Source organism: Plutella xylostella, chromosome Z (genome assembly GCF_932276165.1).
Source record: "Plutella xylostella chromosome Z, ilPluXylo3.1, whole genome shotgun sequence".
NCBI lineage: Eukaryota > Metazoa > Arthropoda > Insecta > Lepidoptera > Plutellidae > Plutella > Plutella xylostella.
In genome coordinates this window covers 8691690-8717057 of record NC_064012.1, presented here as the reverse complement: position 1 = coordinate 8717057, position 25368 = coordinate 8691690, and the positions used below count along the sequence as shown (strand labels likewise).

At 35.7% G+C, this 25368-nt stretch overlaps 2 protein-coding genes and 1 long non-coding RNA gene across 3 annotated transcripts in view; 2 read left to right on the top strand and 1 right to left on the bottom strand.

Annotated features, from left to right (window-relative positions):
- The window catches only part of LOC105380543 (insulin-like growth factor-binding protein complex acid labile subunit), a 62179-nt gene extending 50078 nt beyond the window's left edge, over nt 1-12101 (top strand). The window contains exon 2 of the mRNA XM_038121946.2: nt 6315-12101. Within this exon, the coding sequence (XP_037977874.1) occupies nt 6315-8025 (1711 nt within the window). The 3' untranslated portion in view covers nt 8026-12101. The remainder of the gene's footprint in view (nt 1-6314) is intronic.
- Nucleotides 12102-22018: 9917 nt separating this feature from the next.
- LOC105380503 (NADH dehydrogenase [ubiquinone] iron-sulfur protein 8, mitochondrial) lies at nt 22019-23398 on the top strand. The gene is made up of 2 exons (XM_011550079.3): nt 22019-22340; nt 22852-23398. The coding sequence occupies exons 1-2, from the start codon at nt 22082-22084 to the stop codon at nt 23283-23285; spliced, it is 693 nt and encodes a 230-aa protein (XP_011548381.3). The 5' UTR covers nt 22019-22081; the 3' UTR covers nt 23286-23398.
- Nucleotides 23399-23533: 135 nt separating this feature from the next.
- On the bottom strand, nt 23534-24511 carry LOC105380504. Its single transcript, XR_960435.3, has 3 exons — nt 24345-24511; nt 23819-23961; nt 23534-23653 (listed from the first exon to the last, which is right to left on the bottom strand). It is a non-coding gene; the product is annotated as an uncharacterized LOC105380504 (long non-coding RNA).
- Between the last annotated feature and the right edge of the window lie 857 nt (nt 24512-25368).

Below are 25368 nucleotides of genomic sequence, written 5' to 3'. Positions count from 1 at the left end.
AAACTTCACCCTGGCTTAAAGTTCCACATGCGTTAAATTTAATTAAAGTAAAAATATTCAATTAATATTGAACAATTTTGATATTCCGCGTCAGAGTCCCGTCAACAGCAACCGAGTGTGGTGAAACCTGCAGTAAAAGGCTTAAAATAAAAAAGCGTGAATTGGGAAATTATTTCCAAAATGCTTCAAATCACACGTGAATATTGACGATGAAAATTTTTAAGCTTTACGTACGGTTATGTGCGCTGGGCATTCAATATTGAATCATGTTTAATTCACGACCGGGGCTTGTGCCTTTCATAAATTTTTACTTTGTTTTTTATGAATTGGCCTCAATTACGCTTTTCACACATAAAGCGAGGTGCCCACCTAGATTATAATAAAATAATAACTAATAACTTAATACCAAAATTATCCGAATTGGTCCCGTTACTTCATATCCCCAACCACTCCAACCCTTCCATTGCCTTACCCTTCTACGATAAACTCTTTCAGACCATCCCCTAACCTCTCTCTTTTTTCCATATCCACCCCTTCTCCTACTTTGCACTTCCTTTCCATCCCATCTCTTCCCATCCTAGTATTCCTATCTTTACCTTCCTAATCGTAAGTCTTGTTTGAGGACTAATATTACCCAAACATGTTATTTTTATTTTTAAAACTGTACCAGTTGCTAGAAACACTGTGCATTATAGAAAATTGCACCCGTCTATCCATTGAGCCTCATTTTTAGCTCAGAGGCACGTTCGCCTGGTCTAGATACTACTGCGTCTAGATATATACACGTTATTGAGAGATTTCATACAACGTTGTCCATCTACACGGAAATATGATTGAATTCTGTATTTATTTAATTGATTGGAAGAACAACAGTGCATTTCCAATGTAGTCGCCATGACGGGTAATAAATAAAAAATAAAATAAATGGCACTTGAGTTTTCACGAATCTCGGATCATTTTACATGTCGCTACTAATTAAATAAAACCCGACAGCCATCTTTGTACGTTCAAATAAAGAACAGCGATAAATAAATTGCCAATAATGAAAATGAAAATCAATTTGCTTTTTCGGTTTCAAATGGCTTATAGGTAGTATTTTCTTACTGAATTTCCACAGTTTCATATGATATAATGGCGATGGCGTAATCATTTAAACACTTACACAATTTACATAATCTTTAAGTAAGGATAAACATTATACGGCCCAGTTTCTAATTTGAATTGTTTTACCTAAGCATCTTTGCATATAATGCTGAACGATAATTCAACCAATCACAATGCTGTTTCATACCTACCTACATACTTACTATGTTCTGCTTGACTTGTCATTCTCAGTTGATCACACCTGAGAACGTCATATTAGGTAGAATTTTTGTATGGAATGCACCTCGTACCTCGTGAATTGTCTTTAAGTAGCTGGAAATTGGGAATGGGTGGAATAAGTGTTGTAATATTTTTTTAGAGTGCGATATTGTTGGTTATAGGTCCAGTTTCCCCCTTGAGGAAATCTATCTACTTATGAAGCACTTAAGTAAAATTCAGCCAGTGTTGTTCCATATTCCATATCTATTCCATACTCAAGTTATTCTTAGCATGACGCTCTCTAGAGTAACAAACAGTCACGCTCGGACTCAGATATCTCATGTTTTCAAGATGGCATAATAATTAAAAACTACACTCTGTCTACTAACGAGTAAAAAGTGCAATCATTATATGAATGTACATGACCTAGACTCAGCTTACGAGCTAGCCAGCGGGTCATAGCTGGCAGCACATAAATTTCCCTGCACTGGGCTATCTGACATTATCATGTAGCCTTGTCAAATCCGTTCCGAGAGACTGACTTGAAATCAGACAGGTATTGATTGAGTAAGCATGAAAATTTACCTATTCTATAGGTCATCAGAGTCATCACTAATGATATTATGACTTTGAATTATCGGCTAATGATCAGCTAATTAGACAATTGAATTTAACTTGCAATATTTGTAGGTATTGTATATCGTGGTGGAAACTTGGGATTATCGTGCTGGCTCATTAATATTTAATTGAAAACATGTCAATTACATAAATTCAGACTGTGTGCGTGTTTAGAGGTATATAATATTATTAGGGTTAGATTGAAATAGACCACATATCCAAATCACAGACCACGTTCTATAGACAGCGTTATGGCAGAGATATGGCTCCGATATCATGCTTGATTTAGCGGATTTTATCGAGAAAATGTAAACAACCAAACTTCCCCGTCCGGCACACACCTTTAAGCGATCTATGATACGGGATTGACGGGATTCTTGAATTAGCTTTTAAAAAAAATATATTTTATTAATCTAAAATAGAATTTTTATTGAATTGGTAATTATTCACACAATTTGGAAAATAGTAATGGAATTGAAATTGAACCGACCGACCCGAGCTGATGATTACTACCAACTGACTGGTCCTTCTGAATATACCCTCCAGGCCCGGGGATGCTGATCAGCGATGTCAGCATTTCTTTGGCATTTCTACAAACAATGTAGGGATGTAACAGATCTGATTTACTTATTAAAGTTTTCTTCTAATGGTCTATGGTCCTCTACTATATTTAAGACACACTCAGAACCCGCGTAGCAGTAGTAACTTCAGCGCATTATTTAATAAACAGGGTATTGTAAAAGTTACTAATTTGCTTCTGCATGATAAAAAGTCACGTCACTATTAAAGTTTCTATTGAGAAGGAAACAAGTTTTTCGCCAATTTCCGAAAGTCGCAGAAGAAAAGTTGTTCAGATTGACTACCTTCCGGTGTAGTATACCACATTTGCAACAAACTGTATACAATTATACAGTCAAATAAACAAAGCCTTTTGAAGATTTACCTATTACATCAGCATTTAATATTAATAACATTGAGCCATCTGCCCCATGGGACAGCAAAATAATTAGCTGTGTTAGCATGGCCCTGGCATTATGAGAATGTCTATTAACGGTTTTAATTTGTTAAAGCTAGATTTACGCATGATATAAAGCCGATGCTGATGTAGTGCAAAATGTAAAAATGTTGCTAGAACCTATACCTACCTAATGCCTAAGTACTTGTTATGCGAACACTGCAAAGGGACGAAATGTATAAACTTTGGAATGTTATGTGCTATAATGAGTACCTGCTTAAACTTTTTATTGACCGGGAGGAGGCTACATTAAATACCCCGATACGTTGATCTGACTACAGGTCGTAACTGAAAACCCATGAAAAAACATATTGATTCAGTGAAGCACTCTACACTGTTGACTAACGATGAAGCTAACAAGCGCCGCGGCCCACACAATGCGATTAGCATGGAATTTTACATACACACACAATGCTCCCTTCAAATGCTTTTCAAACGAGCAAACGGATGAAGTGGCAATGGTAACTATGCTAGGCAAGCTTTGTATATTTATGACATAGGACATGAGTCTATCAGGTAACAAGCTGTCAAAGCCATACATTTTAATTGTCATTTGTTTAGTTTGCTGCATTTGTCAATCAAATGTCTCATACTATATTGTACAAAGTATAGTACACTAGTTTTCAATAACATAGCTACTTTAAATATAAGGGCTATTTTTCGTTTCTTCTGATTTACATATTATTCGTAGAAATTGTGCATTGCCCTAATAAATGCAATCAGTACAATTTATACATTCTATTTACTTCATACAAAAAATCGGTCAGCGATTGTCGGTCGTGTGTAGGAACCATAACCGTTTAAGGTTGTCAGTAGAAAAGCTAAAACATTCAATAAATTCAAGCCATAGTTTTAAATAAGCTATGGTTCGAGACATCGTGCAGATATTAAAAAGGTCTGGGAATATCTTTATGTAACGCGAGTCGAATAGCAAAAAGTTTATTACTGAATAGCATCTGCGACAGTGAATTTATTAACTTTATCTACCTAAGATCAAATTTGATAATAACTGGGCTTAGGCTGCATAAGGATTGAAGGGTGTGGAAGAAAAAAGCGGAGTCGACAATGATTACAATTAAACCCTAACTGTGATATCAGAAACCGGAGCGGAGACTGACAAATAAGTACCGTTGGTATAAAAGGTTACGATGCAGAGATGACAGTGATAAAATATAGGCTATTAAAAAAAGTAGGTAGGTGGATCCAAAAGTTCTAATTCCGCCCAAGAAAATGAAAGAAAAGCGCGCGAAGAGCCTAGTGCGCGGTCGGCCTAATGACCGCACGGTGTTCCATTTTCTCCATTATTAAAAAAGGCGCCAAAATGCTTCGAACAAATAATCACAGAAAATGTATATTGTGCAGTATCGCAATGAAGCTTTTAGACAATCAACAATTTATCTAATGAAACATATAACTAGATAGATTTAAATATGTATATGTCATAGCTCATTGTACATAGGTTAGGCCGTCAACTTTTGGATAGTCCTACGTACTTACGTGTATTGCTAGTTACGTACTGTACTCTCAAGTCTTAAGTGTAAATTGCCTCTGGGTAAGTGTTGGTTGGGAAAGTCACAATAACACTCTTCTTCTAAATTTTTCTTGAACACGTAGTTTCCCATGTTGAAAACATTTTATACTAAAATGGTAAGCAAAAGAGGATTGTGCTATGTTTCGGAAAAATCGACAAGCCGGATGTGCAGTGAGTGGATTTGCGCATCCATCCTGAATAGACAGAAGAAACAAAAAAAAACTCTCGTACCTCCCATGTATTCTTTCCAACACTTTTTGCGTGGTTCCGACACGTTTTATAACAAAACTAGCTGTGCCCGCGCGCTTCGCTTCGCCTTAAAAAGTTTTCCCGTGGGAATTCCGGGATGAAAAGTAGCCTATGTTATTTCTCAGGGTCTAGACCATATGTATACCAAATTTCGTTACAATCCGTTCAGTAGTTTTTGCGTGAAAGAGTAACAGACAGACAGACACAGTTACTATCGCATTTATAATATTATAATAATATAATATAGTTAGGATGTGAGTAGACTTCAGCAGAGTATTGGCACGGCACAGAGGCGACGTCAGCGGGCGTTAACACAACACTTCATTTGATTAATTAATTGCAATTTAATTGTAGTGGAAATTTGCAATCTCGTGTACAATTAAATGCAATTTACGTCAATACATGTACAACGCCGTACCTGGCGTTGCAGTGCATACTGAATGAATTACAAGGAAACGTTTATCATATAAAATACGCTTATAAACAGTAAGTATGAATCTTTATAAAGTGCACATCCTAGTTAATATGGATCACACAAGGTGGAACTAAATACAATTTATGTGCTTTATGATATGAGGCTATTAATGAAACCATACTTTTTATGAATATACAAATAGGTACCTATCCATAATTATGTATTACTAACTACTTAGTTCTAGCATTACCAGGTAATTCCACATTTGCACTTAGTAAAGAGTTACCGGTATTTTATGAAGTTTCACATTAATTAATTCCGCCCTGTCTGTTTCGCAAAAGTTAAGTGAGTTTGAATTGAGATTTTAGAACTGCTAAGTGCTTGTTGCTTAAGCTTAGTTTAACAGTGTTTATAAAATATTTTTAAACACGTATAAAATATGGAAAAAATATTTTATACTTCAGCGATTAAACACGACTTAGCTCGCATTAATCTATGAATTTTTTTTTTTTTAAATATTTATGTTTGATTGAAAATTAGAACCGGGTATACATATTTTCTCTGGTAGACCGTCATACTCACAAATTCTTAGCGATCCAGCGCTGCCCCTACACTTCACCTCACTCTTCATAAACGCTGAATGCCCACCATCGCACTTAGGTACCTACGCGTGAAGCCTTTATCCCACGGGTGACGCTTACGAATAAATCTTACCTCATTAGGTTTTGAGCACATTTTTGCACGGACCTACGCACGTCAGTTCCATAGCTTGTACCGACGCGACATCTCGCGCACTCGTTCGAAAAAGCTCTTTGTTATCTGTGTTTTTTTTTGAAAGCGGGTTTAGGGCGGCTGAGCGCAGACAAAGCGTGCCGCATATTTTACTTGGGCCTAATCTCGTTAGTAGCTCCCCTGATTTACACGTCTATTACGACATCCATCACGATCTCTCGAGCCGCCTCTATGGACATTTCAAACAGTTGACTCGGTTGGATTCTGTCTTCATTCAATTTGTCATGATTTAATTATGTTCCTGAATATTTATGAGGATAAATTTTAATACAAAAATCACGAATAAAACTTATTTTAAGTATTGTAAAATTTACGTCTACATAACAGTATAACAGTCCAACATACAATTTCATCTCCGTGCACCAGCGCTAATGTGAGTTCATTTGTTTCAGATTGAGGATCGGGTGGCTGCTGTTGGGAATCACCTGTGCGCTGGTGTCGGGCGCGCGTGCGTCGTGCCCGGCGGAGTGCGCGTGCAGCGGCATCGTGGACACGGAGGGCGCCGCCGCTCTGCGCGTGGAGTGCGCGGCCGGCGGCCTGCGGGCCGTGCCCATCGACCAGCTCGACCGCAGCGCACAGGTCCTCATCATCTCCGCGCCCCCCAAGCGCCCCAACTTCCTCACCATCGGGCCCATCTTCACTCAGCCGGTCCCCTTCTCCAACCTCCGCGAGCTGCACATCGTCAACTCCAACGTTCCCTCCATCGGACAGTACTCCTTCTGGGGACTACAAAACCTGCGCTTTCTCAACCTAGCGCGCAACAATCTGACCGGCGTCGTCGCCGACAACTTCCGCGGCCTCATCAACCTCACCGTGCTGCACCTCGACCACAACCACATCGAGCTGATGCCGAGCGAGACCTTCCACCACCTGCCCGCGCTCAAGACGCTCACTCTCTCCAACAACGAGGTGTCCACCCTCATGCCGAGACTGTTCAGAATGCTGGCCAACCTCTCTTTTTTAGACCTGAGTGACAACCCTCTGAGAGATTTGAACCCGGAAGTTTTCAAAGATATCCAGCATTTGAGAATATTCAAATGCAGACGGTGCCTACTGAAAGGTGTTAATCCTCAAATTTTCCACTTCGTATCTCATTTGGAGGAGCTCGACTTGGGGGACAATCAGTTTCAATACCTGCTGTCGGATCAGTTCATCAGCCTGACGCGGCTGCGGCGGCTGCGACTGGACGGCAACGACCTGCCGGTGGTCGTGGACCACATGTTCGGGCGCCAGCGCGAGCTGCGCGTGCTGTCGCTCGCGCGCAACCGCCTGGCACTGCTGGCGCCCGCCGCGCTCGCCAACCTCACCGCGCTCACCCACCTCGACATCAGCTACAACAAGATCGATCGCTTCCATCTACAAACCTTCGCCCCCGTCATCGAATCCCTGAAAACGATCAATTTCAGCGGCAATAATTTACCTCTTAACGAAATAGCGATCGTCCTACAAATCTTACCGGGAATCCACGGCGTCGGCCTCGCTAATCTCTCAATAGAGGAACTGCCGCCCCATTTCTTTTCTTACAGCGAGCACTTAGTAGCTTTAGATTTATCTTGGAATAAGCTAAAAGCATTTCCATTTAAATTACTATCGAAAACACGTTTCCTACAACGCCTGGACATATCACATAACCAGTTGCAAACATTGGACGAGAGAGCGCTGGAGAGGCTCGAGGCGATAGCTCAGATCAACCTGGTGAAGAACCAGTGGCGCTGCGATCAGTGCTTCGCGGGGCCGATGCTGGTGTACATGTCGACGAGCGTGCTGAACGACAGCATCCGGCCGCTGAAGTGCTACCTGCCGCTGCGGCTGCGCGGCGCGCGCTTCGCCGACATGACGCTGGAGCGGCTGGAGGCGTGCCCGAGCACGCGCGAGGCGCAGCTCAGCCTGGTGGCGGGGCTCATGCTGGTGGCGGTGGGCGTGCTGGCGGCGGCCAGCGTGGCGCTGTGCGTGACGCGCCGCCGCGCCGTGCACTACTACACCAACGAGGAGAAGCGGCGCGCGCACGCGCACGACCACCCCGAGGAGCTGCTGGCGCGCGCCGAGCTGGGCAGCGTGGCCACCATCCACGCGCCCTACACGCTGGTGGGCAAGGCCAGCTAGCGCCGCGCGCTGCCGCCGCCGCCGCCGCCGCCGCGCTGCCCCCCGCACCGCGCGCGCCGCCCGCCGCCGCCCTCGCCGCTGCGGGGCTCCATCGTCATCACCACCGACATGTGATATTTTTTATAAACGAAAGGCACTGTCCAAATTCAATGTGATTGTTTAGATGCTCTAAATTATAGAAATAGAATAGCTCTGTAGACAGAAAGTTACTTTGATACGGGCTCAAATAGTTAAGTGTTGGAAAATTTATCACGTGGCGGATTTATCTGAACTACCTACACAAGTAAAAGTAAAACCACTTTTTTATTTTATCAAAATCACAATATTATTCCCATGAATGCTTCAAAATTGTAGGTAGGTACTTGACGTAACTATAAGTTGGTAGATATAATGAGTACTATGCTAATGATGATGTAAAACTTAAGTAAAAAAAAAACTATAATCTTTTCTATTTTCAGTTTAAAAAAAAGTATTTTTGTATGGTTACTTTATATGTATAACTGTCATAATTATATATGGGTACATATATGTAATGTAAGATGTAAGTAATTACCTACGAGTAAAGTTAAAAATTGTAACATGATTTAGGCACTGAGGCAAAACGTGATGAGTTGATGACTCTCTTTTACTTTGTGAAAACTTCGCAGTTGCGCCAACATTTATCTACTTTATAATTTCGGGCTCCAAAATGTTCACACAAGCTGAAAGACTCAAAGCTAATCAAAATGGACTTCCATATAATTCGAATTAACTTTTATTTTTTGTGTAATTTCCGGTTTGCGCCCATCTTGTCAAATCGGAAAGAAAAATGATGCCTTCGAATGATTGACTACACCCGAGCTCTCTCGTCTTCAATCAAATAAGCTAATAACAATCTGCGGATTCAACACTTCGTGTTCGGCATTACGGACTACAGACAAAAGATAGGTGTTATCATCCGGAAAAGTTAAAGTTTAAATGAAAGTCTGGCGGTAATAAAATGAGAAGCTAACAAAAAGCTCTTGTCCGAAACTCGTAACTAGGCGTGATTTAGATGCGGGTAAGAAAAAGCTTTATGCGATGAAAACGAGTTCTATTGTTTGCATGAGGTGTTGCCGTGATAAGTGGCCGCGCCGCGTGACCATGAAACGCACAGCCTAGGGTAGCCTTTTCTAAACAATTCGAGCAGTGAAAATCAGCTAATGTGTAATGAGCAAAGTCAGCGTAACATTAGGTACTACTATGGTCGCCAATCGCCACTATTGATATTCCAGCGTTATAAAAACTTGCACTTCGTAACTTATCTTCTCTGCATTCATTATCAGTAAAAAAAATAACATTAGTAATACACCTAATTATGCAGAAAACAATATTTGAGCCACAATTTTATTAAATACCTATATCAATATTTAGCTTACGACCGAAAAACGATATGAATATATGAAAAAAATTACGAGTAGTTACTTACCTGATGTATTTTCAATGATCTAAATAATAATAATAATAAGATATAAGAATGTTTTATTTAAAAAGACATTAGCGTTATGTAAAATGTAATACCTAATCAGCATGATTAGGATAACTTTTGTATACATTAAGGTATTTATTTATATTGATAGCTTTTAATACCTTATTTTATTGCACTTAGAGTAAAGTACGTATATTTTAGCATGGGTACGTACATTAAATCTAATATATTATTAAGTTATTGTATACCTAATTAATTTATAATATTCTTGCAGCCATAACGCTGTGATTTATATAAAGGTACATTATACTTTATTTATTAATAAGTTAGTGGCTAATTGTGTGTTTATTTTATAACATAGTACTAAACATGGAACTAAGTAGTTTCACCGTAATTCTGGTTCTAATCATAAACTGCACAAGTATATAATTATGTATACTGATTATGATTATACTTACAATTATCATTTTATGATAATAATCAAATACAATTAAGAAATACATGTTCATGGGATTCTTTTGCATAAACACATAAAATAAAAGTAGACTAAGTATATACCTACACTATAATTAAGTACATACAACATTTTGAATGTTCATAATTAGGGAGGCATTGTGCCAAAACCCAAAACCTAGTGCTTAAGTATTTACAATAATATGTCTAAACACATTTAATAATAATATTATCAATGTTCATACGAATATCATTGGTAAGAGAACACAGTAGATTTAACTAATATAAATATAATGTGAGCTTATCTGGATGTGCAAAGGGCCAAAAGCTAACTAATCGAAAATAATAAAAAAATATGTTATAGTATTGTGCGGACATGCAATATAGCGATTAGGTACGTCAAGCTGCTCGATCAAGTAAATACTACACTTACTATGTATTTGTATCATAATAATAATGGTAAAACAACTGCATGTTACCTAAATATTACACAGTGTAATTCAATTTATATTAGTTAATAAACTGTCTTAGATACATTAAATACTACTTATCAACTATATACCTATAAAGTTTAGTACACCACATAAGTTTACGAGTCATAATTTGAAAGTAAAATCTGATAGACGTAGGTACTTGGATGGATTTTCCCTGGTCTACTTAGATGACAGATATACATACTTTGTAAAACGGGCATCAGTATAGTATAGTATATTGTCCAGTTAAATAAGAACAGATAAGTACAGTTAATAATGTATCATTTTGTGAAGGCTTTCTTTTTATTTGATTCCTTGTGTGTTACTGTGTGTATAACTATACCTACGTGGATAGATATTATGTTGTGTTGAAGACAAGTAAGTGAGACATTATATTTATGTATAACTTATTAGAGAGTAAATACACTTTCACTAATCGTATTTCAAGTATATTTTATATGTTGTATAATTAACAGCACCGCTTTATCCTTACCTTGTAGGTTGATTGGAAGAAATCACTGACTTTGTAGAATATTATCGATATCTATGTATTATTTAAGTTGTGATATAGTGTATAGGTTTAAAATAAGGAAGTAGCTTTCACCATAATGCCTCTGTGTATTTATTTTTAAGTATAACAAGTATCTATTATTGACTTACATTTGTGTACGTAACACACGTAAACTTACACTGTATAAAAAATAAATAAGTACCTATACCTAACTATTGTAAATATTACTTTACACATAGAAAAACTACAATTTTACTTTCGGTATTTATTAGTTTATCGTATTGTACTAACTACTACCAACTTGCAAAAAAGTAGTATGTTGTAAGTTCTTGTTTATTTCATATAATTTTACCCAACGATTCAGGGAACTTAGATATCGTACAGTGCAGAATTATAAAATAATGTACAACATAATATATAAAATAATTTCCCTTTGATAAATCATATTCCCTGTAAATTAGATACATATAACATTAATATTGCATAATATTATAATGTCGAATATATATTTTATTATAAGTACCATTGTGTTAAAATCACATATTTGAATCCATAAAAACTGCAGAAGAACTAGGCAAGCATTGAGGTATAACAAGGTTTTTAGTTAGACACTGACATAAAACTATACTTACAGGGTGTTACAAAAGTCGTATACTAAGCCGAAAGGTGCTCACTCAAGGGCTCATTCAGAACAACTTAAGATCTACAACTTTTGAGAATTCGTGAAAAAAAAACGCTTTTGTGACACCTGTAAAATCGTTCCCGTAAAATGTTGTAGGTATTGTAGAAACTTTGATTCATAAAATAGATTTCGCAGTAATTATGATAATTTAACATTACATCTAACCCCTCACAATATTTAAAATATAAGTATGAAATCTATTTAATACACTTTTTATGAGTAAACAAACATAATAATTAATATTTTATTTGTACATGGCACAATTATACAAGTACACATTACTATACTTGTAAATAGTAAGTACATACTTGGGGTTTAATTATTAATATGAGTAATAAAACATAACCGATATAATGTTATATGACATAAACCAACTATATGTATAGTCATTATCATATTTATCATCATACTACTATAGGTACTATATTTTCAATTAATAAATACTTACCTTATGGATTACCCACATATATTATTATGTAATAACTAAGTAAGTAAGTAATAGTTATATATACAAAATTATTTATGTGTTGTAATGAAGAACATATTATATTTATAATCTCACTAGTTTAACCTATTTATTAAAGTATAGGTATTATTTAATTAATATTAATACGAGCATTTGAATACCATTTGAATATCACACATACCTGTAGTAGAAACAGTGTTAATGATATACAGGGTGGATAAAAATGTATTAAAGTTATATTTATTCCGTAATTTCAGAGTTGATACAGAAGTGAAAGTTGCTTCAGTGTGACGGGTAAGTAAGCTTCTTACAGTGCGGTTCAGACAACTTGATAGCTCCTGAATTTATCTGCGATTACACTTTTGTACCTTGTCAAACTGACAAACCGCCTAATAATTCTTTGAAAAGATCGACAGTTGTTTGTTTAAGGCGGACCCAAGACCTACAATAATATTGTGCAATATATTTATTGTGCAATAAGATTGAATTGTGTTTTGAATCCAAATGACGTTTGCGCTATCTTCAATATTAACCCTAGACAACGAATTATATTGCACAATTTTCAATATTGCGCAATATAATTGATCGTCTAGGGGGTGCCTTACAAAGCATAAAAGTGTACTCACAGCCGACTTGAGGAACTATCAATTTACCTACAACACCAAACTTGCACCTACGAATATTAACAGTGTAAATGAATGGTTATCTCCGCGTATATATTATTTCGTACCAAATATTAAATCTATCTACTTAGATGTACATAGAAATTAACATAACATCTTAGTACAAGTAATAATTAATCCGAATGTATCTGTAATATGCTAATTAGAGCTACAGTTCAGCTTATGGCTTATATTATTATGATTATAATGTTTAAAACTATTATGAGATGAATGAGTTTACGATATGACTATGACCCGTTATAGCTAAAATAATATATAAAATAAATAAAATTACATGATAAACATCAATAGAGTACACAATACACAATGAAGTTAGGATTAAGGTTGGGTAATTATCCCACTTAATTCAAACTTATATTATTTCAAACTTATATTCAAATTAAAATCGTAAAAGTATGTGTATATTTATAGAATTGGATAATAATACCTATATTTATTGCAATTTCGTAGCAGATCACTCCTATGTTCATCAGCATTAAATTTTTCTTTACCATCGAAGTTTACGAGTATGTGTTAGAGCTAAAGATAAATAGGAGTATAAACCTAACATTAACCAGTGGAGTGGTTAATGTTATGTGTTACTTCCGTAAGGGGACGGGCGATGTGTGTCGTATGAACGAATCTTACTCTAAATATCACATAAAACCTACTTGATTATTTTTTCATTTGGTTTTGGTTTAGGTAATTGAATTATGTTTTACAGTGTGCGATGTTAATTATTTAGTTACAAAATATTTTGTGCTGCAATACTTAGTATGAATTATTGGCACCAAACATTATAAGTATCTCATCACGGCTAATCTTAGATTGAACGAGACAAACTTAAATTTTATTTTCACATGTTTTATTTATAACTCAGTTTTTTTTATCAATAATAATTTATTTAGGGCGACTTGCACCAAAAATTTAAACGAAATTAAATATTTAGCTGTCGTGCTTGACAGAATACTGACTGGGCATGACATCAATTGTTTTAATTTCGTTTAAATGCCGATTCATACATAGTAGTGAAGCTACAGTTCTGATCCAGTACCGGCACAGAACCATATTGCGTTAGTTATTCAAGTCACTAATTTAGTAAGTCCTTAATTTACCGAGCTTCAGTAAAACATATACATCGTCAAGTTTTTTTAAAATAATAAATTGTTTTTTAAAGTTATTTCTAATCCAAGAAATTTACGAACAAATTCTATCAATAGCTCGTCTGACATTTTGTCGGCGTCAGTGATCCGGCAAAAAATTGCGTTGACAACGAACCCGTCCGTGATTGCCCGTGCCGGCACTGACACTGAGAGCACCGTGTCGTCACTGACAGGTGTGGATACATTCATAAAGAATGTACGAAAGTAAAATTATCACTGATACCTGTGTCGGTACGGTGTCATCACTGATATAGATAAGATAAGATAGATAAAAATTCTTTATTCGGTGTCCAGCACCACTCACCAAAAATACACAAGAAAATACACAAAAACAAAAAAAGAAAGGAAGATAACAAATAGGTAAAACAAAACAAACAAAAAACAAAAAAAAATAATTAGAAAAACCTTATATAATATAAACTTATTATTAATATATATGTGTGAATCGGCCACGAATATTTGGTGCAAAGCACCTCTATGTACATCCAACAGTTTAAACAGCCTGTGTTAGTGTGAATTGAGAAAGAAACAAAGACTGACACCTTTCACTATGTACACCTACATACCATTGTGCTTAATACGTGTATTATTTGTGTCTATTATCAAATATATCAACATAATACTTATGTATGTATAGTACCTAATAATGTAATCATACATATTACATATAAACATACTAATATGTAATCATACATAATAATGTAATCATGCTAAAACTATTAATAGATTATTAAACACATATATAGATAGTAACCACATTCATATTTCTGTAAGTAAATGTACATTATTATTATGTACTTAGGTGAAAATAAAATAATATAATATCATTATGTACGGTGGGCAGCAAATACACCTGACCCTCTCTCAGAGGCAATGTCATTCTAAGGGGGGTCAGATTTGTTTGCAGGCCACTTTTCATATTCCTTAATATTTTATTGATTTGGTACTAATTGGTTGAGGTTATTCACTATCTGCGATGTTTTTATATTATGTTTTTTATAATTTATATTTTTAATAATGCTAACAATATTCCGTGCCGCAATTGTGTGAATTTTATACTTTAATAAAAAGAAATATTTCCATAATTACATTTTTATCCGCGAGTCTGTGGCTAGACTTATGTTAATCTAAATAATGTTACAGATCCTATCAAAAACCCCTCGTTAATTCTGTGTAGTTTATCTTCACATCACACTTAACATTAACCTAGCATATTTATAGGTACCTACATAATACATAATAATAGTTTTGAAATGAAAATTATAGTACGTAGGTATTCATTATTAACATTATTTATTCATTACACATATAATTAGGACCTAGAACAAGACAACCACTTAGATTTATTAAACTTAACTAGCATACAAGATTATTGTTAAATCAATAAATAGGTATAAGTAATGTATTTCAAAATAATTTTAATGAATATTTGTAGATACAACCAAACTACACTGTAAGGGACGACACCAAAACAAGTAGTGAGTAGAAATGCTTATAAATTCTATTAATTTCGCATTGAGTGGCAATTATATAACGTACTTATCGTATTTGTTATTATAACGTTATTCAGTTCAGATTCAGTTTCAATGTATTTATTTATAATAAAAAACACAATACAATTAAATAATGACCCACCACTTTTTACTGGTTTGTCTGTGGATTCAGACTTCACGACTTTTAAACTTATATTTATTCGAAAAATACTACACTGACATATGAGTACAAAGTATACACTGGTTATCAATAAAATTGCTGTAATTTTTTACGGCAATCAACATCAAACCGAAAATTATATGTACTTATATAGGTAATTATATATATACGACACCTAATCCGGTGGACTGTATTGTGCTGAGCACTGACCTTTGTTGTGAGTTTCGTTTAAAGTTTATTTTGTCATGTAGGTACACTTGAATTATGATGTTAATTTAAATTATAATGTAAACCCTTAATCCTGTTTTTACCAAATTTAGAAATTATTTTTCTTAAAAAAATATGTGCTCAGTAGCAACTCACACAACACAAAATCGAATAATAATAAAATTGAAGACTACCTAATGAAGTTTTGAGTAGGTACATATGTATACCTCCATCCATTAGTGCATTTAGTTCCAGACTCAGAACTAGAATACACAGAGAGGTTTTCTGACACTTCCCACAATACCTAACTTGAAAACGCACACATTATAATTTGTATTGCCTAAATATGTAAGTATGTCTATGTATGTATATTTTATATTACTAACAAATATTTTTTTTATAAATTTATTGTTTTGTACGTAAAATCGGTGTGTTATTTAAGTTATATATTTTTCGTAGCGCTTTTTACAGTTCAGCGATGTTGTAGGATAAACGATACAGAGTACAAATTAGATTTAAATAGTTATAATTATTTTATATGTGTGTTAGTTCATTAAAATATTTTAATTAATTAAATTATTACAGACCTAATCATTTGTACAAAAAGAGATACCTAAAATGTTATAATCATAAAATACAAGAATTATACCTATTATAATTGATGTCAATCTTGTATGTAGAGGATTGTAAGTTAAGAATAATACCAAATTAAGTTACCTAGAATAATTGATTATTTTATAAAATAATATCTACACAATATTATACTAAATATGCAAATCTGTAATTTCTGGTTAATTTTCAGTTCATAAATTTTCATTATTCAACTGTAAGAATTAACACCAATCACATTTATAACACCAATAGCTACCAAACACATAATTAAGCAATAGATTTACTCGTAGTACTACAAAGAGATAATTATTGAAGTACCTACAGAATGATTCAATTCACCATTGAGGAAGCTTTTCCTTTCAATCTGTAGTTACAAGGTAGTTGTAGTAACCCAGAATTAGGTATAAGAAACTGCTGCTATTCCGAAGGTTTTTTGTTCATAAATAAATATTTTGTTTCACACTTGTTGTACATTCCAAAATTCCGATATTTAAATACCTACATATTAATACCTAATTTAATTTAATAAATACCTAATTATATTGTATTTAATTACCAGTTTACGCCAATGCAATCACCGCCATGCCTCATTTAATTAGATGTTAGCTGAACATAATCATAATGTTCATATACTAAGGTACATAGGTAAATAATTCGTATATTTATGACCATGATCATGCTTTGCGCTTTATTAACCAAAGAATTAGAGAAGTACTATAATTACCCAAAACATATTTATAATGATGTATTATTAACATTTATAATTTATGAATTATGTATTTAATTAAGGAGTGATTTTTCTAGAGTCAGATAAAAAAAATGTTAGAGGTAAGAGGTAATTAAGGATTATGTTAAGGAGTCTACACACCAAACCCGCCGACCCGCCGACACAGCCCGGCGGCTTGGTGCCGGCGACTTAGTTTCAAGAATCATGTCGGCGACTTGCGTACGCGCACGCTCAGTTGCCCGCCGACACTCCACGTTCGTACACACTGCAATCACTAACTAAAAAAGTTGTACTGATTTCTTGCCGCCGACTCACTCACCGACACAGCCCCATGACACATGTTGGCGGGTTGGCGGGTTTGGGTCGCCGACACCAAGCCGCCGGGCTGTGTCGGCGGGTCGGCGGGTTTGGTGTGTAGACTCCTTTAGATTAGATACTTAAACATGTTGCTGTCACTTACCAACACAACAAAATTCAGCTCAGATGTGACAGTAACTAACAGCGAATTATTCACCAGTCAACTTTTATCCCATCAAAAACAGAACTAGTCAAAAAGCACTGCAGTGGCCCTATATTTCATCATCAGCCAATAATTATTCATCATTCACTGCTGGACATAGGCCGAGGGAGTCCTACGCCCTAGATTTGACGATTAAAAAATTGTCATATTAAGTCGCACTTTTGCAATCGTTATTTTAAGTATAGCAGAAGAATCAAAATTTAATAAGCCTTATTTGTTACACAAAACTTTCTTATTTAGTTCAGAACTCGGCCATTGAACCAGAATGAACTATCGACGAGTTTCAAGTCAAAGTTGGTTTAATAAAAACATTCAACTTCGCCGTGAAGCGTTTTACGATAACTTACGAAATCAAATGAAATTTTAACAGTACTTAGCACTCGTATAGATTATAATTATGTATTTTGTGTGGGATTCTTTGAACATTTAAAGTTTTATATATTAAACATTAAGCCAAATAACGCAGCAATAAAAATATGTAATTACCTACCTATCTATCTAGTTTAACAGCCTGTGTCAGCGTATTAAATCCTTATTCAATGGTAGATAGTCATAATTTTAACCATACATTAAAGAATCCTTTTTAATAATATCTTCGCCATAAAAAATACAATGACAGCGTTTTAATTACCTACTAAATTGTTTGACCTATATTTTGTTGTTTTACTTGATGCATGGCTTTAATATGTTTTGTAGGGTGACCCCTGGGCACCGTACATCATTTAAATTTAATTTAGTGCTCCGGCCGAACTGCACATAGAATTTATACTAGCAATATTATGCTGTTGATCTAATCATTTTGAATTTAATGAATTTGATTAACAATAGAAACTAGATGTTAAAAAAGGATATTAAGTTATTGTAATAAGACAAAATCATGTTAATTCGCGGCTACAACTTGTGCTACTCTGTAGAAACATTTTTGGTCAAAATGTTAACTTATTATTATGGAGAGTTGATTTTTTTTTTCATGAACAACTTTTTGACTAAGTTCCTGTGTAACTTACGATATTTGAGGAGTACAGTGCACACCATTAGAAAATCAAAGAAAAATAAGATATTTATCCGTTTGATGACTTTGCAGATAATTTAATTTATGATGTATTCTAATTTTTTATTGATAATTATAAGTACCTAGCTTAATAGTATATATGAGAATTTTAGATTAAGGAGATGCCACGAAAGTAAAATATATTCAAAGAAATGATAAATCGTGTAAATATGTCGCTAATTTATTTATTCATTAATTATAAGTACCTACTTACTTACTTAAATATGTAACTAGTTGTAAGTTAGTATAAACAGTGTGAAATGTGTATTTAATATTAATCTAATAGGTATATTCGTACTTGTATTGTGTACATTCTTAAGTATCAATTTCCAATCACAGATAACAAGGTAAGGATACATTATTTGTAACTCCATTTCATAGTAAAATCCGTAAGCTTTGAAAAGTCGTGAAACAAATACAACCCCTATAGAATTGCCAAAGGCACTCACTTTGTATGCATTATGTATAACGTAAGATTCGTACATAAGTAATAGGTAGGTATTTTAGTATATAGCTACATAAGTATATTATATACATCTAGTATATCGAGCAGCTTAGCGTAACGAAACAATCGAGGTAATTTCCTCTCATGAGTGTGCTTGAACTCACTTTCAGGAGGGTCACTCTTCTATGTGCGAAAAACGATGTTTCAAGCGCATTGCACGACAGCTCTCGTTCGTTCGTTTTTCGTCAGTATAGAGTAACCCTCTAGTCTCGAGCATACGTGATTCACGTTGGTCACGTTTTCATGAAACCTGTAATTGTTTTTTGCTCCTCTTTATTGCATGTCCAAGAAAATATATTTTTAAATTAAAACTCCTTTAGTAATCGAACTATTCTATTCCTACAAAGATGGAGGGAACAATAGGAATAGTTTATTACTGACGAGAAGTTTTATAAATTCAAAATATAAATTGGTGTAAAGTGGAAATTTTGGCGTCTATATCTAAACTTATTACCTACTCTATAAATTCTATGATATGAATAAGTACCTATTTAATAGTGTTGTGATACATCCTACATATCGTGGAGATGCGATAAAAAAGATTTATCTTAAAAATAACATTCTTAAACCATTCCTTTAGAAGGGACATGGCATGTTTGAACTTTACTTAAATGTTTTCCATTAATTTGAGCAAGAACCATAAACTTTTAAACTCCATGTTTTTAATACGTAGATAGGTTTCAAATGATGATGTACCCCTAAATGTCCCTAATAGGAAAGTTACGGCAAAACCTAGTAATCTACTAAGTACTTATATTTTATAAGTTCTTGCGCATACCAATTTGTCTTAAATGTTAAAAACTGAGGTCACTTATATAATAATAATCAAGCACCCATCAATTAAATTCAGTAAATCACATTGGTAAATAAGGTGTTTAGATTGCATTTCTAATTCAATAAAGTGATCACTTTTTTCATGTTCAAACTGAAACTAAATGTATTAATTCTACGAAACAAAAGAATCTCGTGCTGTATAAATAATAATGTTCCATATTTTTTGGTAGGATTATATGTCTAAATGGGTAAATGTACTAAAATTATGTTTTGTAGACCACTGTGTGACATTAGTACCTAGTGCATTTCAGACAAAACATTCCGAATTTACTATCTGTAACGATGTTCTTTGTAATCGTAGACTTGTAACTTGTAACCTACTGTATGTCTTGTATGACTGTACTCAAATCAATAAATAAATACTTTTAATTCACATTGGCAAAGTGCTTGTTTTCTTTACTCCTTACCTTTTTAATTATGATTATAATAATACAGTCACGAGCAATGAAAAACCAGCCATGCCACCTGCAAGTGTCGTTGCATATGTCAGTGGAACTTTTTCATAGCTCGTGAAGGTGTAAAGCATTGACGACCGAATGGCGTAGTGGTTAGTGACGACCGAATGGCGTAGTGGTTAGTGACCTGACTACTGAGCCGATGGTCCCGGGTTCGATTCCCGGCTGGGGCAGATATTTGTTTAAACACAGATATTTGTTCTCGGGTCTTGGATGTGCCCGTAAAATGGCAATAGGCCCGCCCCCTATTACATTGGGACTAACATAACACTCTGGCGAAAAGTGGGTGCAGCAATGCACCTCCAGCCTACCCCGCAAGGGAGTACATTAGTACAAGGCGTGAGTGCGTGTGTGTGTGTTTTTTTTTATGTCAGTGGAACTTTTTCATAGCTCGTGAAGGTGTAAAGCATTGACAAAAGAATAAAGAGGACTTGGCATAAAAATCGGTACTTAAAAATATATCGTCGTCTCTTTTTAACTTATTGGTGTTATCGTACGTAAAAAAGGACAACAGTAGTTTTGTCTTTGCCTAAAATTACAACGATCCCATGCGATCGGTCGCCATGTTGATTGACCAAGATTGACTTGACATCCAAACACAAGGTACTTCAGCTGTCAAACAATTTGTTTGTTTACATTTTTCAAGAAAAAAGCCGCCATTTTAATTGACACCAAAGTTTAGGTAAGCGCATTTTTTTCGTTGATATGGCATGTCCTCTCTTTATTCTTTTTGTCAATGGTGTAAATGTAAAGTGATAGCTGCCGGTAAAGGATTACAGTGAATGCATTAAAGTTGTAACACACGTTCTGGTAAGTAGAAAGTCTTTCAGTAAAAAGCACGAGCAGGCGGTGTTGCCTCGAATTGCGGTACAACCTGCGACCACTCTATTGGAATTATCAAAATTGATATGCTTTTAGGTACCTGTTAATAATAAACGTAAGTATAACATTATAACACGACACGATACGATATTTAGATATACCACGACACGATATTTGAGGATGTCAACCCTGCACAAGTTACAAAAACTCATGTAGAATTCTATTGTGAAAGTAATATTTTGTTAATAGTTAATAGCTTTCAATGCTTTTCAGAAATATTTTAATGATTTTCGATGTTTTTTCACATCAATTCTTTGAGTATAATTATTTTTTTTTCTAAAGTTCTTTATAGGCGTATATACCTGAAGCCTATCATTTAGCTTAATTATTAATTTATTTATATAATAACTAGCTTCTTAAAAGGCTTATTTCCTTTAGGGACTCAATACTCTCCTAATTGCTCTATTTATAGATAGCTTAATTTATGCTCTAAATTAAATTAAACCTTCTCGAAGCCACTTTGCTATACTTTGCTACATTTTGCGTTCTTATCATCTTAGAATAAAGTGGCCTACAGTCTCATACTTGTAAAAAAAATCGTCGATATAATCTAGTTCCAGAAGCCTACGTTATTTTTCTGAGACGTTTGCTAAGCCAACCTCATAATAATGTCTTAATGTTGACTGTATAAAAGATTATCTGTAGATTTTATTGAACACAGAGAAAAAACACTAATATTCTCAGCTAATATTGAAGTTTGATCACTTTATAATCGGTTAATAACATTAATAACTAAAAAATAAACAGCTGATTATGTTTATGCGCAATATCGCTCCCACCTACAATATCTTAATCAAATCCTACGGTTCCAGTAACTCCATGCGTATGAGTAAATTGGCTACTCCTGTTCCGGTAAATGAAGCTAAACCTCCGAAACCTCCTCATGCTGACTGTCCTCGGACCATCCACGATGTACACTTCTACTACATCAACGACAAAGTACCGTCAACAACGGCAAGAGCGTTCTTCGATCGCATGGCCAACGTTTGGTTCTGGACTGAAATATTTAGAGGTAAACAATACGGATTTATTTCAAACCTGTTTTTACACCGTTCTGTTGTGTGAGGTGCACGAAAGGAGCTTTCTCGAGTGATGTAGGTACGTAGTATGTAGGCAACGACTGATGCTATCCTAACTGGCCAATCCTTTCACCTCGTCCAGCACTTGTATTGGTCACCGTCATGATAAGAAGAAGAAGGTAGTTATAAGTTGGAAGTGTATATCTGATGTTGGCTATGGCACCGTACGTACGTCGGAAACGGACGGATTCCGATCCAATCTGTTTCTGTGTGGAGATGTGATCGAGTTCGTGTGTAATGCACCTGCGGCGCGGTGGATAGCCTGCGGGCGGTATAAGCCATTGCAAAATCAAATACATAATAATAGGTAATACTTATGTTTTTATGCGACATCAAGGCATCATCATCATCAGACCAACTCACAAGCTGTGACTAATCTCTAAAAATGTTACAGTAATTGGCTTTAGAAATAATTCAAAGATTACCAAAACCCTTCTTCCTCAGGCTTCGGCGTGACTATGGCGCACATATTCAAGGAGCCAGCGACTATAAACTACCCGTTCGAGAAGGGGCCCCTATCGCCACGCTTTAAGGGCGAGCACGCGCTGCGGCGCTACCCCTCCGGTGAAGAGCGTTGCATCGCCTGCAAGCTGTGCGAGGCCATCTGCCCCGCGCAGGCCATCACCATCGAGGCTGAGGAACGAGAAGACGGCTCCCGGAGAGCAGTGCGCTACGACATCGACATGACCAAGTGCATCTTCTGCGGCAACTGCCAGGACGCGTGCCCCGTCGACGCCATCGTCGAAGGACCCAACTTCGAATACGCAGTCGAAACTCACGAGGAACTCCTCTACAATAAAGAGAAGCTACTCTCGAATGGCGATCGCTGGGAGCCGGAGATCGCTAGCAATATTCGCGACAACCATCTCTACCGGTGAGCAAATGTTGGCTCAGTCAATAGAGAGCAACAGGGCGTAGCGCGCGCTGTTTGCTCAGTTTAATATTGTCTTATTCGGAATAATATTGTTATTAGTATATCATGTCTTTTGGAGGAATGGCGTTTTATTTTATGGATGTGAATAAGTATGATACTATTTTTTTTACACAAAAGAACAACACATAAAAAACTCTAAAAGCATACTTACTTATTAATACCATTCGGTTACGGGTCCATTAAAATACGATATAATCAGATAAAATATTTTATTTAATCATGTATGAAACAGATACTTAATACTAAAAATAAATATCTAAACTAAAATCGTATTGTGGTCGTGGCAGCCACAAAAAAGAAATCCTTAGCCCTCTGAAAATAATCAAAGATAAGTATTGTTTAAAATTATTACGGAAAACTTAATTAGAACTCGCTTTCGCGATACTAAAATCTGTCTGGTTCTTCCTTCATCGCATGTGTAATGTGTATGATTTAAGTTAGGACAGGTATGATAATAAAACCTAGGAAACCACTTACTCCTTGGCTCATATGTGAATTCTGCTGGTAGGGCGCTGTTAGACCTTGATGTATGTGGACAGTAGTAGTCGTGCAGGTATATGCCCATCAATATTGAGACGATGAACAGCGGTCCCAGTACCAAAATACATTTGATAAACAAGCTGAAATATAATTATGGAAAATAAAATGGTGTGCCTGACGCGAATCTCAAGCGAAGCGACTGCGATGCAGGATGCAACCCAATGGGGTGTCCATGATTGCCTACGTCCATGGGTTGCGTCGCTTGAGATTCGCGTTGTGTTAAGCTGCGTACAGACCGGCCAACGAAAGCCCAATGATAGATATTTATCATACATAATACAGGGCAGATTGCAGCAACGAAGGTCAACAAAATCCGGTCGTTGGAGTTCGTTGGGACCGGTCTGTACGCAGCTTTAGAAGAGGCTGAGCGAGGCCTCACTGCTGCGTTGCGGTACTTTGCGTCACCACAGCGACGCCGTAGAACCTCTACGGTAGAGGACATATAAAAGAACAAAAATACTACCACATAAGCTTGGAAAAGACACAGTCAAATTAACGAATAGTAACTTTGTTCACTGTCTTTTATATATACTAATAAATATTAGTAAAATGAGTAAAAACGCATCAAAATGTTCAACATTTTTATACGGTTTTGCATTTGCAGCAATGACAGATTGGATTGGCATTTTGCCAATAACAAGTTTAGGAAACATTCAAAATATTCAAAACTAAATCACATTCACAGAGCAATGAATCAAGCTTGTTCAGATCTAACTTTTATGACTGCATTTTGGTTTCCACTTGGTGAACCGCGTGGCTCCACTTGACATGGCGCAATGTGCACTGAAAACCCCAAGTTTGATGCCTGGCCGGCTTAAGCTGAGTGATATTTACGTCTGAGACGTTCCCAAAGGCTCACTATACGTAAATACGGTAAGTCTGTAGTTACTGAGTTTAATGTAAGTACAAAACAAGCAGTACTGTGTACCCCTAATAAGTCGAAAACCCTCAAAATCTAAAAATACATATAGGTAGGTAGTCGATAACGACCTCAAGCAAATGCCCAAAAAATCAACTAAAGACAAAGACAGGTAAGTACATAAGTTTTTTAAAATAATTAATTAGGTATTAAGGAAACCCAAAACACTCACTAGGTACAGTATGATGTTATGACCCACCTGAACCCCGTTGAACAAGGGAGTGGGAGGGACATTCGTTCTCTGAATGAGCCTTTAAAAGGTCGTTAAGAGTTACATTCACGTCGAGCCGTGATGCTCATGGGCCCGGCTAATGACCCCGATTAACAGAATTAAATCCAAATTACCTTCGCTTCAACTCAGCACCACGATTCAAAGGCCAAATTAAATACTGGCGACATGCTTCCACCTGGCGCTAATTGTGACAAATAGTACAAGTTATAGTCATTTATTATTTTGTTAGTTATTAATTATATTTATTAATAAGTTGATCTCTGACTCTTTATTTTATTAAGATTTATTAATTTACGATGACGCTTAATCCTGAATAAAGTAAGTAAGTAAATTGTT

Excerpts from the sequence above, each read along its gene's own strand:
- LOC105380503 (XM_011550079.3), top strand. The coding sequence starts at position 22,082 with ATGTTTATGCGCAATATCGCTCCCACCTACAATATCTTAATCAAATCC. Across the intron at positions 22,341-22,851 it reads CTGGACTGAAATATTTAGAG|GCTTCGGCGTGACTATGGCG; the intron begins GTAAACAATACG and ends CTTCTTCCTCAG.